Source organism: Catharus ustulatus, chromosome 5 (assembly GCF_009819885.2).
Source record: "Catharus ustulatus isolate bCatUst1 chromosome 5, bCatUst1.pri.v2, whole genome shotgun sequence".
Classification (NCBI taxonomy): Eukaryota; Metazoa; Chordata; class Aves; order Passeriformes; family Turdidae; genus Catharus; species Catharus ustulatus.
The window spans coordinates 1,623,101-1,649,679 of NC_046225.1; the positions used below are offsets into that span (position 1 = coordinate 1,623,101).

The 26,579-nt window shown below is 51.0% G+C and overlaps 3 protein-coding genes across 5 annotated transcripts; all 3 read right to left on the reverse strand.

Moving 5' to 3' along the window:
- Positions 1-578: 578 nt before the first annotated feature.
- Positions 579-10,492, reverse strand: NPFFR2 (neuropeptide FF receptor 2). 3 transcript variants are annotated; one of them, XM_033061004.1, is made up of 6 exons: positions 9,005-10,492; positions 5,580-5,644; positions 4,003-4,089; positions 2,364-2,686; positions 2,010-2,109; positions 579-1,587 (listed from the first exon to the last, which is right to left on the reverse strand). In XM_033061004.1, exons 4-6 carry the CDS (start codon positions 2,677-2,679, stop codon positions 786-788), a joined length of 1,218 nt encoding a protein of 405 aa, XP_032916895.1. In that variant the 5' UTR covers positions 2,680-2,686; positions 4,003-4,089; positions 5,580-5,644; positions 9,005-10,492; the 3' UTR covers positions 579-785. The 3 variants fall into 3 exon arrangements, with proteins under 3 accessions (XP_032916895.1, XP_042635247.1, XP_042635248.1); XM_042779313.1 differs by lacking the exon at positions 9,005-10,492 and having other exon boundaries at positions 5,580-6,263; XM_042779314.1 differs by lacking the exons at positions 5,580-5,644; positions 9,005-10,492 and having other exon boundaries at positions 4,003-4,515.
- Positions 10,493-10,583: 91 nt separating this feature from the next.
- Positions 10,584-15,031, reverse strand: GSR (glutathione-disulfide reductase). The gene is made up of 13 exons (XM_033061003.2): positions 14,903-15,031; positions 14,127-14,153; positions 13,773-13,861; positions 13,306-13,375; positions 13,009-13,156; positions 12,837-12,891; positions 12,660-12,759; positions 12,171-12,257; positions 11,813-11,974; positions 11,522-11,633; positions 11,316-11,447; positions 11,030-11,163; positions 10,584-10,904 (listed from the first exon to the last, which is right to left on the reverse strand). The coding sequence occupies exons 1-13, from the start codon at positions 15,029-15,031 to the stop codon at positions 10,755-10,757; spliced, it is 1,395 nt and encodes a 464-aa protein (XP_032916894.1). The 3' UTR covers positions 10,584-10,754.
- Positions 15,032-15,113: 82 nt separating this feature from the next.
- Positions 15,114-23,557, reverse strand: PPP2CB (protein phosphatase 2 catalytic subunit beta). The gene is made up of 7 exons (XM_033060925.1): positions 23,319-23,557; positions 18,748-18,957; positions 18,366-18,539; positions 18,074-18,163; positions 17,287-17,448; positions 16,358-16,476; positions 15,114-15,879 (listed from the first exon to the last, which is right to left on the reverse strand). Exons 1-7 carry the CDS (start codon positions 23,418-23,420, stop codon positions 15,807-15,809), a joined length of 930 nt encoding a protein of 309 aa, XP_032916816.1. The 5' UTR covers positions 23,421-23,557; the 3' UTR covers positions 15,114-15,806.
- Positions 23,558-26,579: the final 3,022 nt, after the last annotated feature.

The window sequence follows — 26,579 nt, forward strand, 5'->3', positions numbered from 1 at the left end:
CAAACATCACCTCGGTGCTTCCTAAGCTGCATGTGGAGCGAGACAAGGCGTGTGCCCGTGGGAGAAGTGTTCCTCCTAAGTTTTATGAATGCTTGGAGATAAAAATGAGTCAACAAGTGGTGGAGAGACAGGGAAAGCTTTGGGAGTAAATTGGAGATAGGCTGTGATGCAGTATATTTTGAGGTAAAGGGAGTAGTGAACAGTAGGGAAATTCATAGTGGGGAAGTCACTCCCATTTACCTGGAGGAGGAGTGTGCTGGGGAATGGCTTTACCTGGGATTTGGGTCCTGCAGGGCCTTACAGAATAAGCCATAATGCTCTGTGGTCCTGTGCTCATTCCCCATCAACTCCAGCAGCTTCCAGTGTCACTCTTGTCCCTGCTGAGGTTTGTCCAAGCCAAGGGGCTCTCAAGTGTTTTCTCTCTCCTGCTCACACAGAATTTTCCATGTTTTTGGGTGACTTGCATCCCCCCCCAACACCAAACTGAGTTCCCAAAAAAGACATACCACCAAGCCCATTTTTTATCCTTTATTTCTCAAATTTCCATTTCTCTAGCTGCAACAACAATGGATATGAATATGACAGAAATAACAACAACAGCGGGGAATAATTGGAACGTGACGGAAAACGTTGAATTCTGTCATTTGAGCAGGACCCACGACGTCCATGAGGAAGCACAACCACAAGAAAATCCAGGGATTGATGGGTTCCAGACTGTGTCTGCCAGGAGAATTACAGGCTGAAATGTGACCCAGCTGCCCTGAGACTCAGAGTCACAGTGTGTTTCACTTGATCCCCTTGTGGCAGGGCTCTTGGAGGTGCTCCATGATCAAATCCTGCTGGTTATTCACCCAGTTTCCTTTCCTGACTGGCTTCCCCTCCTCAGGAGCTGGGTCCCGGGGTGTCCGGCAGCGGGCAGCTGGCAGGATGGAATTGCTTGGGGCTGGCTGGGAACAGCAGAGTTGGAGCTGGAAGACAGCCTGGAAGCCGCGGCGGAAGTTTTCGTTGCAGAATCCGTAGATGATGGGGTTGATGCTGCTGTTGGAGAAGGCCAGCCAGTGAGCAAAGGGATAAATGTAGATGTTGATGAGCTGCAGCTGCAGGTCGGACAGGCTGGCGTAGTCCGAGAGCAGCATCAGGGTCCACAGGGGCAGCCAGGACAGGGTGAAAAGCAGAGTCACAACGATGAGCATTTTGATGGCTTTTTGTTTCCTCTTCCACACGCTGTGCCGCTGCTCCTGGCTGCGCTTCCCCGCCCCGGGCGTGGCCGTGTGGGACAGGGAAACGCTGATCCTGGCGTACATGACCACGATGAGCGACAGGGGAGCCAGGTAGATGTTGGCAAAGAGAACCGTGGTGTAGATCCTCCTCATGGCCGGGTCAGGCCACTCCTCCCGGCACCAGAACACCGGGCGGGTGGCATTGCCCCGGCCCAGCAGCACCTGGAAACGCTTCTCCTCCTGCACCTGCAGCAGGACTGCCGAGGGACACATGATGGCCACGGCCAGCAGCCAGATGGCCACGATGATGGCCACGGCCGTGGGAACGCTCAGCTTCTGCTTGAATGGATGCACGATGCACCGGAACCTGCGGCAAGGGCGCCGGAGAGGCCGTGTGAGGAATGCTTCGTTACCCAGGCAAGGATGCACACGCGTTTTAAGCTGCCTCATTTCCAAAGTGCAGAGATGGAATCATCTCTTCATCCTCCCTCTCAGCTGCTGCCTTTGCTGCTCCACTTAACTAAGGCAGGTGTTAACACCTCTGCTATCCAGCTTCATGGCTGAGGAACAAACCAATTCCAGGCAGGCTAGGATAGCCCAGTTCCACCATCTTTAAGAGATACTGGTGGAGGAACAAATTGCTCTTCACACCTGCACAGATTTTATTTTGCTTACCAGCCTTAGGAGCAAAATGCACCTGACTTACTGTGGTGTTGGGAGGGTTAATGAATGGGCTCAGGGTGGTCAGGGGAGATGAGAGTGATGGTTACAGACTCTGCAGCATCTTACCTGTCCACAGCAATAGCAACCAGAGTGAAGACAGAGGCAGAAACAGAGATTCCTTGGACCATCCCGCTCATCTTGCACACCAGGCTCCCAAAGGGCCATCCTGGAAGGAAACAGGCCGTTGGAATTGCTGCCTACTCACTGCAGGACTCTGCTTAAAATCATTTGCTTTCACCTTCCATTTCCTGAGCAGAATTACAGACTCCATGGAGTGGTTTGGATTGGAAGGGAACTCCTAAAGATCACAGAGTGTCCAGCCACGGGCAGGGACACCTCCCACTGACCCCACCTCTGACGGCAGTGACTCAGAATGCCCACAGAGCCCCTCTGCCATGTGCCCCACAGCCCCCAGCCCACCTGCAATGATGCTGTCCAGGAGGGTGGTGGGCATGCAGAAGAGCCCCACCAGCAGGTCGCTGACGGCCAGGTTCAGGATGAACAGGTTGGTGACCGTGCGCATGTGCTTGCTCCACAGGATGATGAAACAAACCCCCCCGTTGCCCAGCATGCAGAGGAGGAAGATGAAGAGGTAGGAGGTGATGAAGACAGCAGCCACCCAAGGCTGGTGGAGGTAGAAGTCCACGTAGGAGACATTTCCTTCCCAGTAAAGGAACTTGTATGTCCCGTTATCATTCAGCACCTGAGGCCAATCCAACGAGGAGTTTGAGTCCATTTTCTTCCTGAAAGATATTTGTAAAGAGGTAATTTTAGTCTGCTTGCCATTGATCTGATGAACATGAGATGGTTTTGTCTACAGTTGGTTGATTTCATTCCCTGCTCCCTAACTCCAAGCCTGCAATCAAGAAGGACCACACTATGTTTGAAGCATGCTGAGCTCCAAGACAGCTGGGTTCATTTCCAAGCAGTTAACTTGACTTGGAGGCAGCATTCCAAACTTTTTTCCACATATATTTTGTCTCTCAGATGAGGATGCCTAAAGAAGCAGGGGGTAGCACGTTCCTAACAAAAGAGCAGCAAAATTAATTGGTGGCAGCAGGCATGAAATTGAAGTATGAGTGCAGGTGCTTTTAAGATGCTTCACATTCCTTAACAGAAATGGAATTTAAATTTAGGCACAAGATTCATCTGAATCCTGATGAGCTTGTATGAACAACAAAGCCTCTGCAAGTGCTTTACTTTTAGGAAGCAAGTGCAGAAAAAAAACCCAGTATTTATTCTGCTGTGCCTCAGGTTTGGAGCAAGTGGAGCAGTGAAAACCCATCATGTTCTGGTCTCTTGTGCCTGTTTAGAAATCAGCAGCGGTGCAGTGTTTTAATGGGTCTGTGTTTTACATACTTATTAAATGCCTGCACAGCCAGCTAGGGAGACAAAAATCTGAAATCCCTCACCAGAAACTGGCTGCTTGTAGGTCTGAACAAGTGTAGGAATAGTTGTACATTCTGTCAGGCTGTCTTTATGGAGAAAGGCTTATTTATGTTCATTAGTTTTCACTCAACATGCTTTCAACATTATTGGAAATGTCTCTTACTGAAATGTCTGATGTGCCAAATGCTTTTCCCCAGCCAGAGCTCGGAGTCAGCCTTGTGAGAAGTGCTTTAATGCCCATTTTCCTGATCTCTCAAGGAAGCAGCACTGGTGCACTGGCACTCAAACCTGGGCTCGAGATGGGGAACGCTGGCAGGACGCAAACACAGATATTTGACAACATGAGCTTACAGTGTTCCCTTAATCCCAGACCTGGAGCTGTGCTTTATAAATCCCAGGAGATGCTGTCTCACCCCATTTACAAGCCAGCATTCCTCCTGCTCCCTTAAACTTATTGTTGCCCCCTTGGCTGCTCTTCCCCACATTACTATTATTATTATTATTACTATTATCCACAAATTCTCTTCCATAATATTTTGCTTCCAGAGGATTTATTTTAGGTAGACACTGGCTTTGGGTTCCCACCACATTCCCAGTCCCCTGCCCAGCTGTCCCAGTTGTTCCTGTGCTCTTCCCAGCAGGTCAGGCAGAGGTGCCTTTCCTTCCTTACCTGCTGGAGTTTGGCTTTTTGAGGGGACTCTGATGATCTGAAGCAGCAGCTCTTGGTCATTCCACGGCAGGATTGTCCCTTATCACACTAAAAGCAGGAGGAACAATCATTATTTTGGATACATAGTTTGCTGTTTTCTCTCTTTTCCTGACACCGTGTTGTGAGGCAGCAGCTTCTAATCTCTCCAGTAATGATCTCTGGAACAGTTGTGGTTCACAACTGGTAAACAAGAAGTTGTAAACAGCCTTGAGGCAAAACTGGAGCTCAGTCTTATCCCAGTTGCACTAATGAAATTTTGGCTGTGGCAGGCATAGGGAAGTGGCTGCACAAACACTGCAGATCACAAGGAATGGAAAAGCTCCACGGATTTCTATTACGCTGAAGCTGAGGGGGAGGAGGATTGCTGGAAAGAGAAATTAAGCTGGTGCCTTGTGTTTTCACAGGGTCCTTGCTGGTTAAAGCAGACAGTGATGAGTAATTGAGTGAGGCACAGAGGACAGAAACATAGATCATCTAAGAAAAGGAAAAAAATAATGCAATATCTAATTGTTACAAGATGATAAATAACAGTCATTTGCCTCCACGTGGTAACTTGATAAGAGCAAGGCCTGCCTTCTTCATTTAATATACAGAGAAAATCTGCAAAGGAATCAAGTGGGAGGCTCCCTGAGTGCAAACCTGCCCCAGCCCACTCTGGGTTTCCAAAGACACGAGGCTCATTCCCTGCTGGAATCCCAGTCACAGCCTCCAAAGACAAATACACAGTGTAACATCTCACAGCCTGACCAGCACAATCTCGTACCTCTGGATATAGAAAGTCGGTTTTCCATTGTTAAAGCAGCAGTTCAAAGTGATGCAATTATTTTTTATGACGAAATGCCCTGGAGCAGCCACCACTGCTTCACTCCTGTGCCACAACCCGCTGGGTTTGTCATCTTATTATCTTGATTTTTATGTGTGAAATACCCTTACAGAATCCTCTGAGGGTGAAACTAAAATAAGCAAACCTCAGAGATGGGAAGAACAGCAGGAGCATGTTGTTGCACATAAAGAACATTTAATGTGGTAAGCGCTAAAAAATTTGTTCTTCCCTTGTCCTGAGCTCAGTAATGGCACAACAGCAGAGATTGCCCAGGGACCTTGGAAAATGATCCCTGATCTGGTGAAAAGTGAGTCCCAGGGCAAAAACACAGCGCCTGATGGATGGCAAAAGGACCAGGACACTGCTCTGTGAGTGTCTGAGAAATAAGGGAGAAAGAAATTCATGGATCATCCTCTGCTCAAGGGAAACAAGAAGAGCCACAGACTAAAAAACTAAAATGCCGTTCCAAAGGCAATCTGGGGAATCTGGGCTCATCTTCCCTTGTCCTTCAGAGCAAAGGGAGCTGCAGCCACACCAAACCCCCATTCCCAGATCCTGTGGCTCAGGCTCAGGACAGGGAATGGTGCAGGATGTGTTTGGTCTGGGTCATTCAGGGCTTGAGCTGCCACCTACAGACCCTGGGGATATTTGTGAATTAAGATAGTAGAACTAACTCTTCAAGTACTTAACTTTTCCATCAATCAATATGACATACCTCAGAGTACTTTATCTCCAAATAAGCCCGAATATCCCAGTAGGTTTTCAGCTGGGAGGAAGGAGCTGTGGAAGAAAACACACCCTATAAATAGTCAGTTGCAATCAAATATTCTTTCTTACTGACATTTGCTTTCATTAAGAAAAATAAGTGCAGCTAGAGAAGCAAATTTCTCATTTTGAAATGGGCAATCCCAGGGAGATGTGCCAATCTCAGAGTTGCACACAGATCTCCTCTCAATGGGTTTAAACTGCTTATCCTCCCCTCAGAGTCATTTATCTGTATAGTCTGAGCTGGGGCCAAAGAAAATCGTTTGTCAAGGTATTTCTTTTTAAAAGATCTCAAACTTCAAATGATAAAAAACAAGGCTATCAACAGGATGACTGTAATAAATACAAGACTTGGTTGCAGATTACTCATCCACTTGAGCTGGGAATAGAAAACATTTCACTCCAAAGCCAAATTGCAAATGTAAATCAGGAGATGCAAATGGCAGGTGAGGCATTCACAACAATTTTGTTATGGATGGATATATACATATATATATTTATACACATACATATATATATACATTTATGTAATTTCCACCCTGCTTCATTAGAGCTGAGGCTGCTTACCTATTCCTTGTCATTATAATATTTTTATTTTTTTTACTTCAACCTTTAAGCTTCTGAATATAATTTTTTTTCCTATTTCATATGTCACATGCTGTTTTAAATTTTAACTAAAATCTCAGCCGACTGTTCCCCAAAATCAGGTTAAAGTAAGATTTTCATACCCAGGCACACTTATGCACACTTTATGGAGAGGCCTGGCAAGCAATAAGATTTTAGCTGCCTTACTTTGGAAGCAAGTCCTCGTTTTAAAAGCTTTCAGTAGGAAATTACTGAAGTTCTCCCGGGATCCTGTCTCCAAGTAGCAGTTTCCCATCCATCACTGGAAACCGGGCAGGGACCCCACGAAATATCTGGAGTGGTCGAGGTTTTTTTCCCTGGTGAGATGCTCTAGCAGCATTTAGCTGTGAGTGCTGGGGTTTAGTCTTTAGGAACAGATAAATCAATGATCCCTGCCGGGCTCTTGGCAGCACTAAATTCCCCACTAATGGGACATGAGCCTCCTAAATTGCACCTTTCAATTCAGGCTGTGCTCATGAGTCACTCCCTGACAGCCCTGTCATTTGGGGCACTGAAACTGAGGAGAGCAATTGGGGAACGGATAGAAAGAGGTAAAAAAAAAACTCCCTGAAAAGTGGGACAGTCATGAGAGAGTCTCAGTGGAGGCTCAAATTGGCAAACAAAAGAAGTGTTTTAGGAGCCCACCAGCTAATTCACAGCTACAGGAGACAGCACTGGGAGCAGCTGGTTTGTGTACCCTCCCAAAATGGGGGGCACAGAGGATCCTGTAATCATTGCAAAGTGAACCAGAAGGAAACCAAACCAATCCCAACGCACAGCACACATCAAAAGGGCTCTTTGCACCAGGTGATGTCTCTGCTTCATGAAAAACGAGCAGGAGCCATGGAACTGTTTGGTTTCTCTAAGCACAGAAGGCTCATTGCCCTCTGTGAGACAGGCATGAGAGCCAACAGCCTGGTCACATCACTTAGAGCTTGTTACAATAATCAGCATTTTACCCCCGTCCCAGGTTCCTGGCTGCAGAATATTGGATTATGCCTCACTGGAAATTGGGCAGAGCAGCCTGCCTGGCCCAAGGGCAGAACAGGTGAGCTCCCTGTGCAGCACGATGGGGTAGGATCCTGAACACTTCCACAGCCCAACGCTGTGGAAGCCCAACGTTGCCCAGAGGCAACACCTTGAGTCTTAAATAACTGTGCAGGAGAAGAACTGTCTGTGAAGGTGACAGCAGAGGTTTAAATGCAGTGTCACCTCTCAGAAAGAAGTGCTTGTGGAAGGGCTCCCTGTAGCTTCCTGCCTTCTGACTGTTCCCTTTTACATCACCATCCACACCCACACAGGGACTTTGAGTACTCATTGATTTTTTTTTTTTTTCTGTGACCTGCTCTAAGGATTTGAATCCTTTTGTTGCTCTTGAATTTCCATTCACTGCTGCCTCAGTGACTTGATTTTAATTAACACCAAATTCTAAGCCTTACCTGGATAACATGGATAGGTACCTGTGATTGATGTCAGGAATTTGACATGCTGAGAGGTTACCTGGGAAACCTCTTGGTTTGACTCCAGGTGAAGCCAATTCTGTTCAGTAAATGACTGCAACCCACAGTTGTCCAAACAGCGAGGACTGGAAGTAAGTTCTTCTTGCAAGAATTTTAATTTGGAAAAAACAGCAGCACAGTCCATTCTTTTGGGATGAGGTGCCATCTTACAGATACCCCCTGCCACCCTCAGGAAATGCTCTCCCTTTGCTCAGAGTTACACTCAGTCCCCCTTTTCCAGCAGAACACCCCAAACTGATCTCACTGCATTTTACACTTTGAAGTATAAAACCACCTGGGGTGGCTCAGATTTAAGGGCTAACATGAGGTAGCTTCAGATACTTTTCTCCTACTGGAGAAACATGCAAAGTAAAATGCAGGTGAGCAAAGTAAAATGATGTGAACTTGCCTTAGTCACTGAGGAAAAAACCGAACGGCCCCAGGCTCTTCTTTTCCCAATCCTGGGGCTCTGCAAGGTGGTCCAGCTCCCAGCCCAGATGGATTTGCCCTCCCAGCAGCAGCTGGAACCCCAAAGCCAGACGGTTAGGGGGCCCTGCTGCCACCCCTGTCCCCCTCCAGTGCTCCCTGTTCCAGCCTTGCCCACCCCAGCAGACAAGCAGGGTTGTTTCCAGCAGGCAGGGCCCTGGCACCGCCAGGATTCCCATGCTGTACTCCCCCCCAGTAAATCAGGGCACCTCCAGGCAGAGGAATCCACATTCCAGTCTCTCACACAGACAGACCTGTTGCTAGCAAAGCTCCTGCAGTTTTCCCTTAGCTCCCAGGTGCAGCAGGGGGGCAGGAAGAGCCCAGCCCCAGCCAAAGGCAGCCCCCAGCCCAATCCCCAGGGTACCTCGCTTACAGGTGGCGGAGCTCCGCCGCAGCCGCTGGCTCCACGCAGGAGAGGGCTCCTGCAGCCCCTGCAGCTCCTGCCACAGGCAGGGAGGAGGGACAGGAGGAAGGAGGGAGTGGAGAGCCCAGCCCAGAGCCAGCCGCCAAGCCCCGGGGATTGAGGGCTGTCACCTGCAGGCTTGCGGGGGGTGTGTGGCTGGAAGAGTTTCCTTGGGTATGTTCCATGGCAGAGCCTCCCTGCTCTGCTGTGTTTGAGGTATCCCTTTGCCTTGGGAAGCTCATTCCCAGGGTCAGGGACTCACAGTTATCCACTCCTGACACCTCCCCATCCATTACAGCCCAGATTCCCCCCAGGGCTCTGAGTGCTCCCAGCACTGCGGCATCTCCTGGACTCTGCTCCTACCTGCTGGGCTCCAGCACACAGATCCAGCCCCTCCAGAGATTCCAGCTTTTACATCAGGAACTTGGGGGAAAAACAGTCTGTGTGGCTCAGGTGAAACCAGGTGGCTCTGGTACCTGAAATGGCAGGTTTTGCCTGATCTGCCTCTGCATAAGGTTTTCTGGAAAGAAAAACAGCATCCCAAGGACAAATGATAGGGGAACAGGCTTCCAATTAATTATTTGATGGATGTAGGAATTATTCTTTAATAATAATAAATTCTCTATTTTTTTATACTCCCCTTTTTATTCCTGGAATAATTTAAAAATTAATCCTTTAACAAATCATTTGAATTTGAGAGACTAAACAACTATCCCAATACAAATTTAAAACAATTAAATTTACCCCAGCTCTCCCTGCACACACACACACACTGCTGCAGTTCTCTGCCTCCCCATCACTTTCCCATATTCACATTCCCTCTGCCTGGAAGCCCAAAACATGACAAGCCCACTTTGGAACTCAAAGAGCTTCAGATGGAGAGGTGTTACTCATGTAAGAGACAAAATATCCACAGTGCAGGGAATTGAGATTTGCAGGGAATCACATTCTGCTTCCCCCATACCCCCTGAACATGAACATTGAATCTTCACCACAGGTTATGGCAGAATAATGTCTTTTTCAGTTTTAAAAGACAGCTTAGTGAGCGGCAGTGAGGGCTGATCCGTGTCCCAGGACACTTCCATCTCTTTTTAAAGGCCGGCGCTGCCATCTGCTGGGAGCAGAAAGAAGGACACGATGCAAAATAAACGCAGGGAGAGATCACGGAACCCCAGAACGGTTTGGGCTGGGAGGGTTGTCCAGGCCCACCGGCCCCTGTTTGTGGATGGGTACAGAAGTGATGGAGATGCTCAGGGAATACTGGTTTTGGGTTTTTTTTTCCCTAAATTGGGTAGTCTGGTCATGAAAAAGACTAATTGACCTCTTCCAACAGGGGAGCATATAAGCAAGAGAGGCCACAAAAGTTTGAGTTTCTGGGAAATTAAATCTACAAGTACCTGACTTAAAATGCCCCTGGATGGTCACTGGTCTGATTTCCATGGACTGGTCACACTGCCCAGCCCTGCTGTAAATGCATTTGTCTGTGCCCCAAACACACAGGCCTCAGTCTCTGTTTCCAGGGCATGAAGGTTCCTGGCCCAGGCTCACCATGGTTCTGATCCCCAAAACCCCACACGACTCAGGCCTCTTCTTTCCCAGCCGGGTCTGGAGTTTCCAGCTGCTGGAAATGGGGCTGGAAACAGGGAATTTGGTCCCTGAACCCTCAGCCTGGACTCCCCCTCAGAGCCCCAATGAGATGTGAGGACAGGCTGGAAAGGAAGTGGTGTTGGGACATGAGATAAAGAGGAGGATGAGGAGGATGGAGCCCAGCACTCACAAACACCCCAAGGATCCCACTGTGCTGCCCCTCTCTACTGTTTCCTGCCAGGGATTGGAGCCTGGTACTGCCAGCCTTCTCCCATACCACAACCACGGACCATTCCAGCACCCTCCATGGCTGGGCACGGCGGGACGCAGGCACCAGACAGCAAAAAGCCAAGACTCGCCAGCATCAGCGTGTTTACTTCCCACTCCACATCAGATTTACTTCCCACATCACTTCAACATTACAGACACCCCTCCAGGCACCCCCCAGCAGTAAGGCACTTTTGGAAACACGTGGAACATTTTTCCCAGCTGCAGCCGCCATCCCCGGGTGTCTGTGCCCGCAGGCTCAGCGCAGTGTCACCAGCTCCTCGGCAGAAGTGGGGTGAATGGCAACGGTGTTGTCCAGGTCAGCCTTGGTGGCCCCCATTTTGACCGCCACGGCAAAGCCCTGCAGCATTTCGTCACAGCCCAGCCCTTGCATGTGCAATCCCACCACCTTGGGAGAAGAAGGGAGAAGCCAGGTGGGACCCAGAATCCAGGGTGAGCTGGATCCCAGCCCAAGAGCTGACCACATGGGGACAAGAGAACAGCCAGCCACGGTCCCCAGTGCCCTCCACTCACCTTCTCCTCCTTGCCAGCACACACCAGCTTCATGACACACTTCACCTTCCTCTGGGTGACAGCGTGGTACAGGGGAGTGAAGGATGTGTTGTAGATCTTCACATTGTCCTTCCCATGTACAGCCACGGCCTCCTCTGCAGCAGAAACCACGGCACAGGAGTCAGAGGGATGCACAGGGAGCATTTAAAAAGAGGAGTCCAAGCCCTTTTGTCCAGGCTCACTTGCTGGAGACGAAAGCAGCAGCTCCAAGCCAGTGTCCCCAAGCCCTCAGCCCCTCTGTGCCCACCTTCAGTGAGCCCCACGGTGCCGATGGGCGGGTGGCTGAACACCACCGTGGGGATGTTCTCGTAGTCCAGCCGGGAGTCCTGCTTGCCCTCAAAGAGCCTGTGGGCCAGCTTCCTGGCAGCTGCGATGGCCACTGCAGGGAGGGACAGGCAGCTGAGCCACGGCACCGTGTGGCACCCAGGGGCTGTGCAGGGAAGGGGGCAGTACCTGGGGTGAGGAGGGCTTTCCCACAGACATCCCCGAGGGCATAGATCCCTTTCCTAGTGGTGTTCTGGTACTCATCCACAACCACGTGGCCCTTGGGGTCCACCTGCACACCCTGCCATAGGAAACAGCCATATATTACTCCAGGAGGGATGGGACGGCCCATGGGGTACCTGTGCTGGTGGCCACAGCATTCCCAGGTGGGAACACCATCCTCTGACAGGCCCTGGAGAGCCAAGGGAACCCCAAAAAACCTGTGGGTTTCTGGATGGAAGGGATGCACTGCCATCTCACCACTTGGTCCAGGCACAGCCCCTCGGAGTTGGGCTCCCGCCCCACGGCCCACAGCAGGCAGTCCACGTCCTGGATCACCCCTTCTGTCGGCTTGTGGCCGGGCACAGCCGAGCTCACTGTCACATCCAGCAGCCCAGACGAAGATTTAGTGACCTTCTTGACCTAAGGGGAACAAGAGCAGCAGGAGAAGGTGCAGGTGGCTTTTACCTTGCAACAGGTGACAGCAGCCATGTTGCAGAAGCAGAGATGTCACCAAAACCATGGCTCAGCAAGCAGCACTCAAAATGGCAGCTTTCCCACAGCCCTGCCTCTGCAGGGGGGATGAGACAAGCCACAGGGCTGCTCTGTGCTTTCCCACCTGTGTGTGCTTCCAGACATCCACCCCGGTGTTCTCCAGCTCCTGGGTGCAGTTTGAGCTGATCAGGGAGTCAAAGGTTCGCAGGACCTGGGCAAGGATCCCCCCAAACCCTGTTAGATGAGGGTCTGCAGGCAAAGGCACCACCTAGCAGCCCCTCCACCAGCACCTCCCTGCTCCTGGAACCCAAGAGGTTTCTGATTAACAAACTTCTGTTTGTTTCTGCATTATTTTCTTTTCCTTCCTTTCTCTTTTCAAGTCATGACTTGAAATAAAGCTCAAAGGAACGGATGTGGTGACACACACGGCTACAGAAACACTGGGTGCATAGTGGGTGCTGCTAAAACATGTCCCTATAGTTTCTCCAAGGCTCCCATGCCACCATCCCTGCATCACTATTCCCGTGCCAACTCCAACCCTCCTTTACCAGGAAGTGACACCCAGAAAACCCTGGTGGGCTGGGATGTGACAGGGGACAGGCGGTGGCACTACCTTGTCGTGGCGGATGAGCAGGGATGACTTGGAGCCCAGCGTGGAGAGGATCCCTGCGATCTCCACCGCGATGTAGCCGGCGCCGACGATGACGCTGCGCCTGCGGAGAAGCGGCGATGCCGTGTGCAGGCACCTGGAGCTGGTGCTGCTGGCTGTGGGGGATGGATCCCACTTTACCTGGGCAGCTCCTCCAGCTCAAAGAAGCCATCACTGGTCATCCCCAGACTGGCACCTGCAAAGCAGAGACCCTTTCGCACCCTGCACCTGTCCCCCTTCCCCTCCCAGAGCCTGCTTTTCTTTGGCAGGCCTCTCTCCAGGCTGGGAGCCTGGGGAATTTCATCAGGCTCACCAGGAATTTCGCTGTCAGAAGGGACAGTCGGGCGCCCGCCCGTGGCTATAAGGATGTGAGGAGCCGTGTACTTCTTCCCATCCACTTCGATGGTTGGCTGGGGATCAGCGGTGAACTTGCCATAGCCCCGGATGATGTCAATGTGAGCCTTAGGGAAAACAGTTATGGGGTTAGCAGCAGGATCAGCTGTGGGAGACAGCTAAAGGAGGCAGGGAGACACCCATTAAGGCTGAAAAAGTGGCCAAGAATCCCTCATTTTGCCACTCAGATTACAGGATAAACACATCCCACGCTCACCCTCTTGACATTGTTCTCATAGATGTCGTTGAGGCGCCGTACGTACGCGTCACGCTTCTCCTTGATGGTCCTGGAACAGAGCAGGGAATACAGTCACTGCCAGCAGATGAACCTCTGAGCTCAGGAAGAACACGGCACCCAGTGCCATGGTCCAGTTCACAAGGTGGTGGTTGGGCAAAGGTCAAACTTGATGATCTCAGAGGTCTTTTCCAACCTTAATGATTCTGTGAACCCAACCCCTCTGACACGTGGCAGCCATGCCACAAAATAAAATGGCTCCCTGTGACCCTTTCCCCACCAAAGCAAGATTTCTGTGCCTGCTTTCACCCTGTTCTCCAGAACACAGCAGCAAGGCTGGCCCTGTAACCAGCCTGGAGGCAGGCAGGGACCCCTGTGAAGGGGACAATGGGCTGCTCCCCATGGGACACTCCCTGCAAGATGCAAGTTTCCAACTTTGCCATTCTTACCTCCAGTTGAACTTGACACCCGGTGTTTCAAAGCCATAGTCAGCGTGATCATGGATAAACTCTGCATGGACTGCCGTGTTCCACATCACCTGCCCACACAAACTTCACGTTGGCTCAGGAAGTCTGCTTGGATTCTGGGAAAATCCCTGCCAGGTTCCTCATTCCTCACCTTTGCCCAGAGCAACCCTGGGACACAGGAGTGCCCACGGCATCCCGATGGCTCAATACCCTCTGAGGCCCTGCTTCCTCCCCACACCCTGAGCCAGCACCTCCCCGGAACTTGGCAGGCACCCACACCAGACCCAACCCACGCCGCCAGAGGCGCCGCCGGGGCCGGTGGCAGAACAGCCTTACCTTCTTTGGCACACACCCAACATTGACCTGGGGGGAATAAGAGCAAGTCTCAGTGTCAAGGCCCAGTTTTCCAAAAGGCAATGCTCCAGAGAGCATCCCACATCAGGCTGGTACTGCATCTCAGCTCTCTGCTCAGGAAAACAAAGGCAGGATTACGGGTTCCTGGCAAAGCAGGGGTGTAACCGCCTCAGGAGGCTCAAGGTCTTGCGGTTTGCCCGTTTTCTTTTACTTCCTTGAAAGAGAATATGGAAGGTGGAGCATTTAAACACAGGGTTTTTTCCATTGATACTCTACAAGTTTGTTCCTAGGAAAAAGGTGTTGGCCATCCCTTGCCTGCACTTCTGGGAATATGATTTTTCCAGCAGAACACATTAGGGCATAAAACTAGAGGCTGTCCCCTGCTTGTCTGGGATATCAGTTTGCTTTTTGGCTTGTTACCAGCTCACCGTGCTCTTCAGTTCTGCTTTACCGCCTTGCAGCGGTGCCTCACAGATCCAGGATCCACCGGCATCCTGTCACCTGCCTGAAAACGGCTTGGAAACGGCCGGGAAGCAGCTGCTGGAGATGAGGGACTGGGATCCGTCCTGCTCCAGCCTGACACGGCAGGTCCTTGCACAACGCTCGGACACCAGGAAGGCGATTCCTTCTCTCCGGCTCCCCGCCCCACGGCCCTCCCGGGGGCTCCGCCACCACGGCCCGCTCACCGGGGCCATCACGGGGGCACCGGCCCCGCGTCTCTCGCCCCCTCCCCGTCCCTCCCCGCCCGCAAGACTCACGCAGGTGCCGCCGAGGCGCCGCGGCTCCACCAGCGCGACCCGTGCGCCGAGCTCCGCCGCCCGCCGTGCCCCCGCCAGCCCCCCGGAGCCGCCGCCCAGCACCAGCAGCTCGTAGGCGGCCGCCGCCATCGCTCCGGGCTCGGTCTGGCCCCGCCGCCCGCCCCGGGACCGCCCCGGCCCGCCCGGCCCCGCCCCGGCACCACACCACGTGTTGGGGCTGACAACGGCGAGTTTATTGGTTCGGGTACAGCGAGGAGGATTGCAAGCACTTCCAGGACAAATATACAGAGGGGAAATGGGGGGGAATAATAAAACAAAATACCCCAAAACAAATAAACCAAAAAAAAAAAAAAGGGGAAAAAAAAAAGCGGGGGGAGGATCAGCACAGAATGGGAATAGAGCTAAAAAGGGAACGCTTGTATCTGGGTTATGACAACATACTCCCAAGCAGGAATCACTTCCTTTCTCCAGTTAAGTTGAGCGGTCTTTCCAATAAAATAAAGAGTGGTGGGGGATGGAGTTAGTGTGCACTTCCCTGGAAAACAAACTCTAATACATGCCAGTTAAACACTAGAACTAAAAATGTACAAAGCGTCAGAGGAGATGAAGTGTTGTTAAAGAGTTACCTTTTCCTCTCTGAACAGTCCAGAAAGAAAACAATGACTACAAATATACAGCAGGCAAACTGACTTTCGGGCTGATGGGCATGGGAGAGAGAGAGAGTGTCGTAAGGAATTCAGTCTCAAGTTGTGCTAAATGCTCTTCGTCCTCTGTATGGCACATTTTGGTCCATGATGGGGATTTGAGTTGAGACGAACCCTGATTTCTTACAGAAACGTGTAAATATTGTTGCTTTTTTTTTAAAATGCCAGGTGTACTTCCTTCTACAAAGGCTGGGAGAGGTTTATAGGAAGTAGTCTGGGGTACGACGGGTAACATGAGGCTCTCCACGACGAGGTGCTGGGTCAAACTGGAGGCTGCAGGAAAGAAAAAGGGATCACTTACCCTCCTCCACAATTTTCCATGATAAATATCAGGCTTGTTCTCCTGCTGCTAGTGTTCTACTCACCACAGGCTGCTTCCACATAAAACATTCCAAGCCCCAGAACAAGAATTCATGGGAACTAATTGGAGTGATCCAACAGCCTGTCACCACTTTCTTGTGAGAGCAGCTGAATGCACAATTCAGACCCTCTCCCCCACCTTACCAAGCTCAGTGCTACCAAAAATCAGAACAAATACATAAATACATAAAGCTCAGACAATCAAGAGATTCAAGTGCAAAAGCTCCAACTCTCCAGCCAGCCAGGAAGAGGAGCTTTTAGGAGCTGAACTCATTGTGATAATTCCAGAGTGGTCTGAGCTGGCTTTTCATGGAAGAACCCCTTTGGGAATGATCAGCCATTCCTCACAGAGTGGTTGTGAAGAGAGCCCAGCCCAAACAGGGATACTCACAAGGAATATTTTAAAGTGTCATCTAGTTCCATGATAGCAGCCTGGTTCCCACAGCGGTAGCAGTAATTTGGGGCACTGAAGATGGTAACCACATTCCGGTCATGGCACCAGTTGTAACCCTGCCAGGGAGAGACAGAAAAAGAAAAGGTCTCTGTTAAACCTCAGCCTGTCCAAAGTTGCTCTTCAGGCCTGAAACTCTGTGAGGCACTGCTGAAGCTGAAGACTTCTTGAAGTATTTCCAAGTGACTTAGCTTCATTTCAAAATACGTGCTTTACCACAAGCAGCAGCAGCAGGTACCTGGCAAAACCAGCTCCAAGCAGCCTACAGGAGACCATCCACTCCTCACTTGTAAATTATGGATTGTGCCACTAAAAAGCCTTGGGATTTTTAGGGATGCCTTCGCCTTTCATCCACAGGTGACAATTTCCCTGCTGGACGCCAGTGACTTCTGACACATGGTTCTGCTTAAGGGATCTACCTGCACTAGATTTTAAAAATGCATCTGCTCCATTGACCCACCTGGCATTTTTCCAGCAAGACATCCAAGAACAGCCTGTCGACAGCCAAAAACGGCATAATCCCCATCACACCTGACTGCCAAGCACTATGGGACAGGCTGTCAGATGCAGCAGCAAACAAAGCAACAGCAAGCCAGTGTGTAAGAAATTATTACTGCCACAAATGGGGCATGACATAGCCCCTTTGACAACTGACTTGGAGGGGAAATTTGCTTGGAAAGGGCAGAACTTTAGGCTGCAGGTCAAAGCACGTCATTTTATGTTGTTGTTTTCATATGACCAAAGCTTCTCTTTGGTACTGACCTGTGTAAGATTTAGGTGCCAACAAACTTGTGAGTGGAAGGTGTCCCACAGGAGACCCCCATGGGCCCCTGTTTTGTTAGCCCTGGCTAGCAGAGTGCTTGCCCTACCTCCATGACCAGCTGGTGAGCACGGGAGACCAGTGTGAGACCATTGGCGTGGTTAAAGGTTTCGGAAATGTCCTGCCCAAAGGTGTAGCCAGCACCACGTGGAGAAATGCCCCAGCCGCCGCGGTCATCCGGATCCGACCACAACAGATCACACATCGGACCCTGGGGAAACATCAGGAGTTCATTGTTAGGTCACTGGCAAGATGCTTAAACATGTTTTATTTACAGTAGCAAGACTGCCAGCAGGCCCTTCTTGGAGCAAGGCACGTGAGGAGTTTACTGAACACACATCTGCGAGCCCCAACACTCCCAACACAACTCCAGGTGCCCCGGAGCTCCAAGCGTGGGTTTTCAGTCCAGATTTCAGGCCCCAGGAAGCTCTAACAAGGTGAAACACCACAGGGGGCTGGGCTGGCTGGGGAGGAAGGATGGTGTCACCGTGGGCTTCACATGGTGGCTGTCAGTTCACAACCAAATCTGTCACGAGGGTAAAGATAGTAAACACCCTCCCCTGCCAAATCCTACTCTTTGAGTCGGACTGAAAGCCCAAAAAGCCCACGATTCTGGGGAAAACAGCTGTGAAACCCCCACGGCTCTCCTTGTGTAGGCTGCTGTAATAAAAGCACACTGACTTATGTGTGTTTTGCCCATATGTTCATCTGCTCTAGTTCATGGAAAGGCCATAATGCGTGTGTAACCACGTGCTTAAATGGACTGCAACGTGAGAAAAATTTGTATTTTCCACCAGCAGATATTTAAGCTTCTGAAGCATTGCCTTTCCTATTACCTCATGTGGAACTTCCTGCAGGCGGTCCAGAGCCCTGATATGATCCAGTGTATCTATGGATGGAGAGAGGCCACCGTGGAGGCAGAATATCTGTTCCAGAAAGGAAAGAGCAATCCATTAAGTGCATACTGTTAAGGGAAGGACGATCTCCAAACCATCTATTCACAACTGCAGCCATCTCACCCCCAGACCACAAGTCAAAGGAGCTCGTCTGGGACCGTTCCTGCGGATGTCAGACAACACAGCCTGCAGAAATCTGTGGAAGGGAGGGTTTTCCTTACACCAGCCTTACCTGGCCGTCTACTAGAGCTGTGAGTGGCAGGTAATCAAACAGGTCTGTGAAGTACTTCCAGACGTTGGCGTTGCCGTACTTGCGCAGGCACTCGTCGTAGAAGCCGTAGACCTGTGTGATTTGCCTGCTCTCGTGGTTGCCCCTCAGTATCGTGATGCGCTCCGGGTACCGCACCTGGGGGAGGAGAACACGCTCCCTTAGAGCAGGCATGGAAAGAAAGAGTCATGGAATCTCACAAGCACTCTGCTCCCAGCACGTGCCCACCAGCACGGATCGATTTACACCCGTTACGCTCAACAGCAATGTCAGTGGGAGGAGAAAATAATCCTGGAGAAAACGGTTCCCAACTCCCAGGTTTCACCCTGAACCTCTCAAGCCGTACCTTCAACGCCACCAGGAGAGTCACTGTCTCCACTGAGTAATAGCCTCTGTCCACGTAGTCTCCCATGAACAGGTAGTTTGTGTCTGGAGACTTCCCACCGATCCTGAAGAGTTCCATAAGGTCGTGGAACTGCCCGTGGACATCCCCGCAGACGGTGACGGGGCAGCGTACCTCTTGCACATTTGATTCTTTTGTGAGGATTTCTTTAGCCTGGCAAGGAAAGCACATTCAGGACAAGAAGGTAGGAAGCTCCTCCAGAAGCAGGTGATGTTATTCTGCTCCATTCCCACCGGAAAACCAGTTTCACCCCCACTGCTCAAGCTGACCACTGGAAAAACAGTTTGGTGGGGGAGCACAGACAAGGGGTATTTCCCAAATCCCAGTGCACGGAGATGAGTAGGTTTATTACAGCAAAGCCAGATTCCCTTGCCCAGGGCACATTTTGCCTGCCAGAATTCCAACCCTCTTCCAACAGTTTAGCAACTTCTACAGGCAAGTCACATACAACTGGAAAGCAAAGACAGAGGCAATTGGAACATACGGAGCCACAACCAGCCTCCCTGGCTGTACCCAGCTGGCAACAAAACCACCACAGATGGAGGGATGGCATCCCTGGATTTAGTCATCCCTTCTTCCACACCCAACAGTTCCTCTGCTAATTACAACCATGCAATGTAGCCTATCTGCATCACCTTATTATCCTTATCAAATACCAGGTTTGTTGTGCTGCCTCCAGCTCACTGCCTGATGCTGATCAGCGCTCCAGGCACATCTGAGGCACAGGGAACACCCACAGGATGGCTCCATCTGATCCAAACAAAAGAGCTGGAAGATCACCAACACTGAGCAGTCACCAGCAGGTGATGATCTGGGTATTCCCTGCCATATCCCTTAGCTCAGGCTGAGCTAAGACTCATCCTGTGCTGGCAGAAGGGAGCTGCTTCCCAAGGGTACCCTGAGGATGCCTGCACTCCCATTCCAATGTTTGCTGCCTTGCCTCTTTCAGGAAAAGATGGATTTGGAAGGAATAGCTAAACCCCAAGCAGTTTGGATAGCTTGGACTGCATCCAGCATGTTCTTTGCACATAACCTAATCTGAGGGGTCCTGAAAGTCACATCCTTCCCATGGACTTGATGAGATGGGCTCTGCCTTGCACCTCCAGCATGACTGGGAACTGCTGAACATGCTGTATCTGAGTGCAGTAGTAGCACTCAAACTCTGCACACACATCTTTAAAAGCATTTATAGCGCCTTCTGAGAGCTTCCACCCTCTGGGAGAGACAAATATAAACCCACAAAACAGCTGCTCCGTGTGTTCCGACTGTTGCACAAAGCAACAGGCAGGGGTTTGTTCCGAGCTGGAGCTCAGCAGGGCTCCTTTTCCACGGGAACAGGGCAAACACACTCATTTTAAACCTACCCTGGGAAGGGGGCCAGCCCATGGACTGAAATGTTGGTGCTAGGAGAATCCAGAAGTTTCCCCTGACGAGGAAGGAGGAGCTGGCAGGTGACGAGGAGCAGCTCCTCTCGCTGCCAACCAGCTGTTCCCCTGCAGCCCGTTTTAGCTCACCCTCTGGACACTCATCCATGCACGTGGACAGATCCAGTCTGTCATTTTAACTCTGCACAGTTGCTTTAGATCAGGCTCAGCAGTCCCAGTTTGCCCTCACGTGATGATTTTCTAACGCAGAACAAGACTTCCAAAACCTTCAGCATCAATAAAAACACCCCAGAGAAGCAGTGACTAACCAGTGCAGTGTGAACACTGGAATCCAATGACTTAAAATAAGAAGCACTATTACAAAGCAAAAATAAAAACCTCTGATGCAAGCAGGCTGCCTGGCATCATCAGCACTTACTTAATCCAGGAGGCTAATAAATAACTATGACTAAAAAGTCAAAATTTAGCTACCTTTGTTGCGGAAAACAGTGACTAATGCCATCAGCTTCCTGTGCATCTGTCCCACTTGTGCTGGATGAAAACCATATCCAGGTCAGGATAAAAAGCAGCAGCTTTTAGCTGTTTTTATTAAATAAACCTCCCCTGTATTAAATAAACCAAACCAATGGTTGCCATGAGCCTTTGAGGAGCAGCCTATTTGCTGGCTGTGAGCTTGCCCATCACCTCAACTCCTTGGGTGCTTCTGAAGAAAGAGAAAGGAGAGAAGAAACTCCACTCTTCTGGAAGATTCATTCCCTGAATTCAGTCTGACCCATAGAGGCTCATACTCTGGGAATATGAAGCCAGGCATGGAGTTTGGGATGAAAATTCCTCCCACCAACTGGCACAGAGCAAACTACTGTGCCAACAAGTGGGCTGAGGAGACTAAACCTCAGGGAGCTCGGCTGGAACGAGAAGCAGCCAAGTGAGATGGAAAGCCAGAGGGATGGCAGGCATGGAGCTGTCTCACCCTTCGGGAATGAGGCAGCAGCAGACACTCCAGAGCCTCTGCCAAGGTGCCCAGGAGCTCCCAGAGCCGCCTGAACCAGCATCACCAACAGAGAGATAAAACATTCCCAGCCACGACACAACTCTGGGAATTCCAGGCAATGGGACTAGGTCCCCTCTTACACCTCTAGAGAACAAGGAGAGGAAAGAGAAGCTACAATGAGAGGGATGGTCATGGAAATCTGCTTGTTTAATTCACGGCTTTTTCCTTGCCTTCCTTCATAGCCCATTCCATCATCTTTGTGAAAACCCTTTGGCAGGGATTAAGCAGGACGGCCCTCAGCTCCCCCACCTGCACCCCAAAACGTGCGAGCTCCAGCAGTGATCAGAATTAATCCTTCTATCAGCCTCTGAATTTCTGCAGGATTTGAGCTAGTTTTCACTTTAAACACCAACAGAATGGGAACAACGTTATCAGGCTGAGAAACAGCACCTCCAGCAGCTGCAGGAGCCACGTGCTGCTCAGCTGCCTGAGGATGCTGTCACTGGGCAGGTGAGGACACAACGGCACTGCACAGGTGCAGATTTCAACAACTGTTCTAAGAGTGCAGAATCACCAGGCACACCCTCATGGTGTCCAGCCCTTCCCTCATCACTGTCCACTATGCCAGTACCTAAAATCAAGAATGACCCACACAGATAACTCTGGGATTTTGCAGGTTTGGATTTTCTTCCCCCACTCCATTTTGATTTTTTTTTTGTTTTAGCACTGAGTTATTCCACAAACTAAAACCTGATGCAAAAGGTACTACTGTGCTGGGTCTCTTTGAAATCAGCCCCAAAAACGGGAGTGCTAAGAAGTATTCTGGAGAAAAGGATTTCTCCAAACATAATTTCAAGGAAACCAACTAAACCAGCTTTGTGACAGGGCTGCACACCCAGAGGTTTTTGTAAGTTCCTCTCCTGGGTGACACAACCACTCCCCAAAACTTAAACAAGCCAAGTCAGAGCAGGGCACAGTGTTTCCTTCATGCCCCAGTCGTTTCCACCAGTTTCCAGCAGCCTGGAAGAACGAGGTGCTGTGACAGATGACACACCTACCTGTCACCTGCCTCATGAAGGACAAACACCCTCCCCACCTCCAGCTGAGCTTTCCTTTCCAGCTTTTCCCTACTTCCTGTGTGTTCAGGTATCATTCTCCAGCTTCCCAAACAGCCACAGCTCTGGAGAAAGAGCCACAAAACCAATGGACAGACCCAGTAAGGGAATAAATAAAAAAATGGAAAGGGGGAAGAAAACAGAAGCTGTGTGGGGGTTTGGGAGATGTCAGGATCACTGCTGGAAGAATATGCCAGGGAAAATCTTCCCTGGGACACAGACTGCAGTGCTGAGGGAGGGTTCACAAAGAGCCTTTGGACTGCTCAGACAACACCCAGCACAGACTAAGGACCTTTCTCCTGATGGGAAAAAAAGGCTTTTGCCAGTCTCCACTGAACAAATCCAAGCAGGCATTTATCAAGGCCTGTCCAACCCACAGTCCGGAACAGCAGCCCGTGTCCTTTATCCGACCATTCCCCTTTCTATTTTGGTCCCCCTCAGCAGCCTGTGAGCCTGTTTGGGTCTCACCTCTGCCCCCCCTGCTTCCCGAGATCCCACCTCGGAAGTCAGAGGAGTTCCTCACTGACTCGGGGCTCGTTTCTCAGGGAATGGCTCCTCCATGTTGTGTAGGACACCAGAACGTCGGATACCCCGCATCCCGGTATGCCAGTGCTGGATACTCCAGAAGGAGCAACCCGGTCCCCCCAAGTCCAACCTCACAAAAACCACCTCAGTCATCCAGCGCCGGATATCCCACAGGCACCAGCCGCTCTCCCAGCGCCAAATATCGCATAACCACCATCCTGCTCTCCCAAAACCCACGGCACCAGCCGCTCTCCCAACGCCACATATCCCACGAGCACCACCCGCTCTCCCAGCACCCGATATCCCACCGGCCGCGTCCCTGTCTCCCAAAACCCGATATTCCACAGGCACCACCCCGCTCTCCCCACGCCCGGTATTCCACAGGCACCACCCCGCCTCCCAATGCCCGATACCCGCCCCGGCCGCAGGCCTGTCTCCCAACGCCGGATACCTCACAAGCACGATCCCGCCCTCCCAACGTCCGGGCCCCGCACTCACCTTCTCGCAGAGGCTGCGGACCTGGCTCTCGCTCAGCTGCCGACATTCGTTCAGCTGCTCGATCCACTGGTCCAGCTCCTTGGCGAAGCCCTTCTCCTCCATGGCGGGGGGGGCCGGGCGGGCCCCCCGAGGCCCGGGCCCGCCTGTGGGTGCCGGCGGCGGCCGGGGACGCGCGGCCCGCTCGGGTCTGCTCCGCTGCGCGTAATGGCGGCGCCCCCCGCCTGCCGCGGCTGCTGCGCACTTCCGGCCACGCCCACAATTGCGTGCGGCGCGCGCCGACGCTTCCGGCGCGCCGAGCCTGCCTCAGAGCCACGCCCTTCCCCCGCAGGCCCCGCCCCCCCCATGGCCCCGCCCCTCCCATCGGGCCCCGCCCCGCTCCCCTCACGGCTGCGGGAGGCCACGGCGGCTCCTCTTGTTTTTACTCGCCGTAGCCTAGAGACGCCTGACACAACCCGCGCTCTTCTCTCCAAGGGAAAATGAATAAAAATGAATAAAATGATGCCTTCTGTCTAAGGAAAAAGGATCGAATCACGCGGTTTTGCGCCCGCTGTGAGTGTCGAGTCGCAAGCGTTGCCAGCAGGGCCCGGGAATGTAACAATCCCTGTCTGCCTTTCCTGGGATTTTTAGCAGGATAAAATAGAAAAAATCCATGCAGTTTGTTTTTTCATGTCAGATGGGAAGGCTGGGTTTTGCTGAGACTTAGGCTGTCCTACACTGATGTCGGTCACGGTTCCCTTAATCTCCACTGGGTAAAACAGACAAGATTTATGGACTTCACCCTGAAGTGAGGGAAAAAATTAAAGGATTCAAAACATCACATCCTGAAGGGAATTTTCAAACTAAAAATACAGCTAGCAAAGTAAAAGAGAGCAATTTATATAAAATACAACTTTGTAGCTACTGTTGTAGATGACAATTGCTCACCATTCCAGTTCCCAGGAAAGACAGCTGCCAGAACTGCTCACACTCCTCTGGATGTTTTATTTGCTCATTTGTTTTCCAGAAGATCATTTTAAACCATATTGCCCATGTCTGTGACACTGCAGCAGAGAATGGCCACGGGATAAGGCAAATCCTGCCTCATGGCAACGGACAATCAATCTTCCCACCCAGATCTTCCCAAGGACAGCGTGCACTCTGTGCCTTTAGGAGCATAAGGGAGAGCAGCACTCCCCATAAAAATCATCCCTGGCTTATCCAAAACTAACCAAAAACAGGCATCCTCAGCCTCAGGAGGTCAGCCTTAAATGCTGAGCAGCTTTTATTTCTTCTTGGAATTTTTGAAGGTTTCCTCGTGATTTAATTTGAGGAAACAAAGTACGGACGTATGGACGTGCACGCTTTGGTGACAAGTTTCTATTTACTGATTCCTTGGCAGCATTAAAATGTTTAATGGTCAAAGCTTAAATGGAAGGATCGAGCTGAGATATTTCTCTTGGCTCCTTGTCAGAAATAAAGAGGTTTCTGAGGAACGGATCCGATGGCAGGTCCTCAGCAAAGGGCCGGCAAACCCTCGCACCGACAGCTGTGCGGCCGGAGCCAGGACCATCCTCAGAGCAAGGCAGAGGTTTATTGGAGAGAGGGAGCTCTTGGGATGAGCTGTGGATTTTCCTGCAAAGGAGTGGCAGGGACAGAGCCTGCAGATCTCCCAGCAGCACTGGGGGACATTCATCAGGCTCCCTGGCAGGGAAAACTGACAAGCCTCACTGAGAGGGAATTAATGAAGGCAGGATTTTGCACCACCTTCTCTGAAATCTCATCATTTCTGTGCTGGAACCTTCTAAAGAGGCAATGCTGGTGAAGTGGCATAAAAGGCCACTTTATTAAAAAATACATTAATGTTGGCTGTGTAACATTAACCACCCCATGGGGTACCTTGCTTTTTTATTTTTGTGATTTTTCCACTGAAACTTGTGATACAAAACACAGGAGAAACAGAAGCAGAATAAATTACTGTACTGCCTATGGAAGGTATTGTCTGGGCTTATCCACTGCTTGCTTCCCAAAGAGTGAATAAATCAAATAAATCAGTAAAGTTTTTCCTGCTGCCAGCAGCTGAGGGTGCACAAACCCACTGGGAGCTGCTCCAAGGGCACCTGACCCCGCTGTGAGGGAGCAGGGGAGCACCACACTGCCCAGGGGCACAGGGATAGGGATCCCTAAAACACATTTTGGGGTGCAGATGCAGCATTCTTGCAGTGGATGGGAGGCAGACGTACCTGGCAGCACCCTCAGAGAAACCTGGGATTCTTTCTCTCCATCTCCCTCCTTCCCGTGGTGCCATCTATTGCCATGGGCAGCTCGTACTGTGAGGAGCAGCAGGAAACCTTACAAAACCTTGATAAACTGGGAAAAAAAGCCAGAGATAGGTCAGAGAGGAGCAAAGAGGCAAAGAGAGGGGCAGTGCTGCCAGGAGAAGGAGGGTGAATCTCTGAAAATGGATCCTGTTTCCATAACATATGCACAGGGATGGATGCCAAAAGAAAGGAGAGTGACCAAACCCTCGCAAGGATCCCCTGAAATGTTCCTCTCAGATACATCTTCATCTTTTAGGGAATAAAAAATGCCCTCCTGCAGCATCCTGGGACAATTTTCATCCCCAAATAGCCATTTTGGGGAGGGGGAGGAACCTCAAAACCCGCAAGCCTTGCAACAGGTTTTGTTTGCAGAGGCAGGGCGAATCTGGAATATTTGCTTATTCCTTTTATTGAACCTGCTGGCTGATTTGATTACTTCCCTGGAAACGCATGTGCAAATCGCTTTTCCAGCCTTTTGAGGGCACTGCCTTCCGCCGCGCCGTCTCCAGTGACTGATGCCAACGTCCTGCTAATGCAATGTGCAGGAAGAGCCGGCGTTGGATGCCGACGCCGATGCCCGGAGCTCAGCCGCTCGCAGCCACAAATCCCTCCGTTCCCACATGCAAAACACCGCCGTCGGAAATGCCTCACCCTGAAAAAATGCGTTAGCAACAATTCAATCCCTCGAATTGAGCAGGCTGAGGCACGGCCATTCCTCTGCCACGCACTTACCCGCATGGAAGGAGACGGTGATGGAAGACTAGGGGGGGAAAAGGGCATCAAATTGAAAAGCCCCGGGGAGATGGATGGGAGATAACGGAGAGAAAAAACATTTACAGCCTGAAATGATTCCCCCTCCTGGAAAAATTTCCTTCTTGCCTCCCTGGGAAGCGCTCAAAGGAGAGCTGTGGTGCAGGCACCTCGGAGCGGGGATAAATCTGATGGTAAGAATCTGAGCAGACAG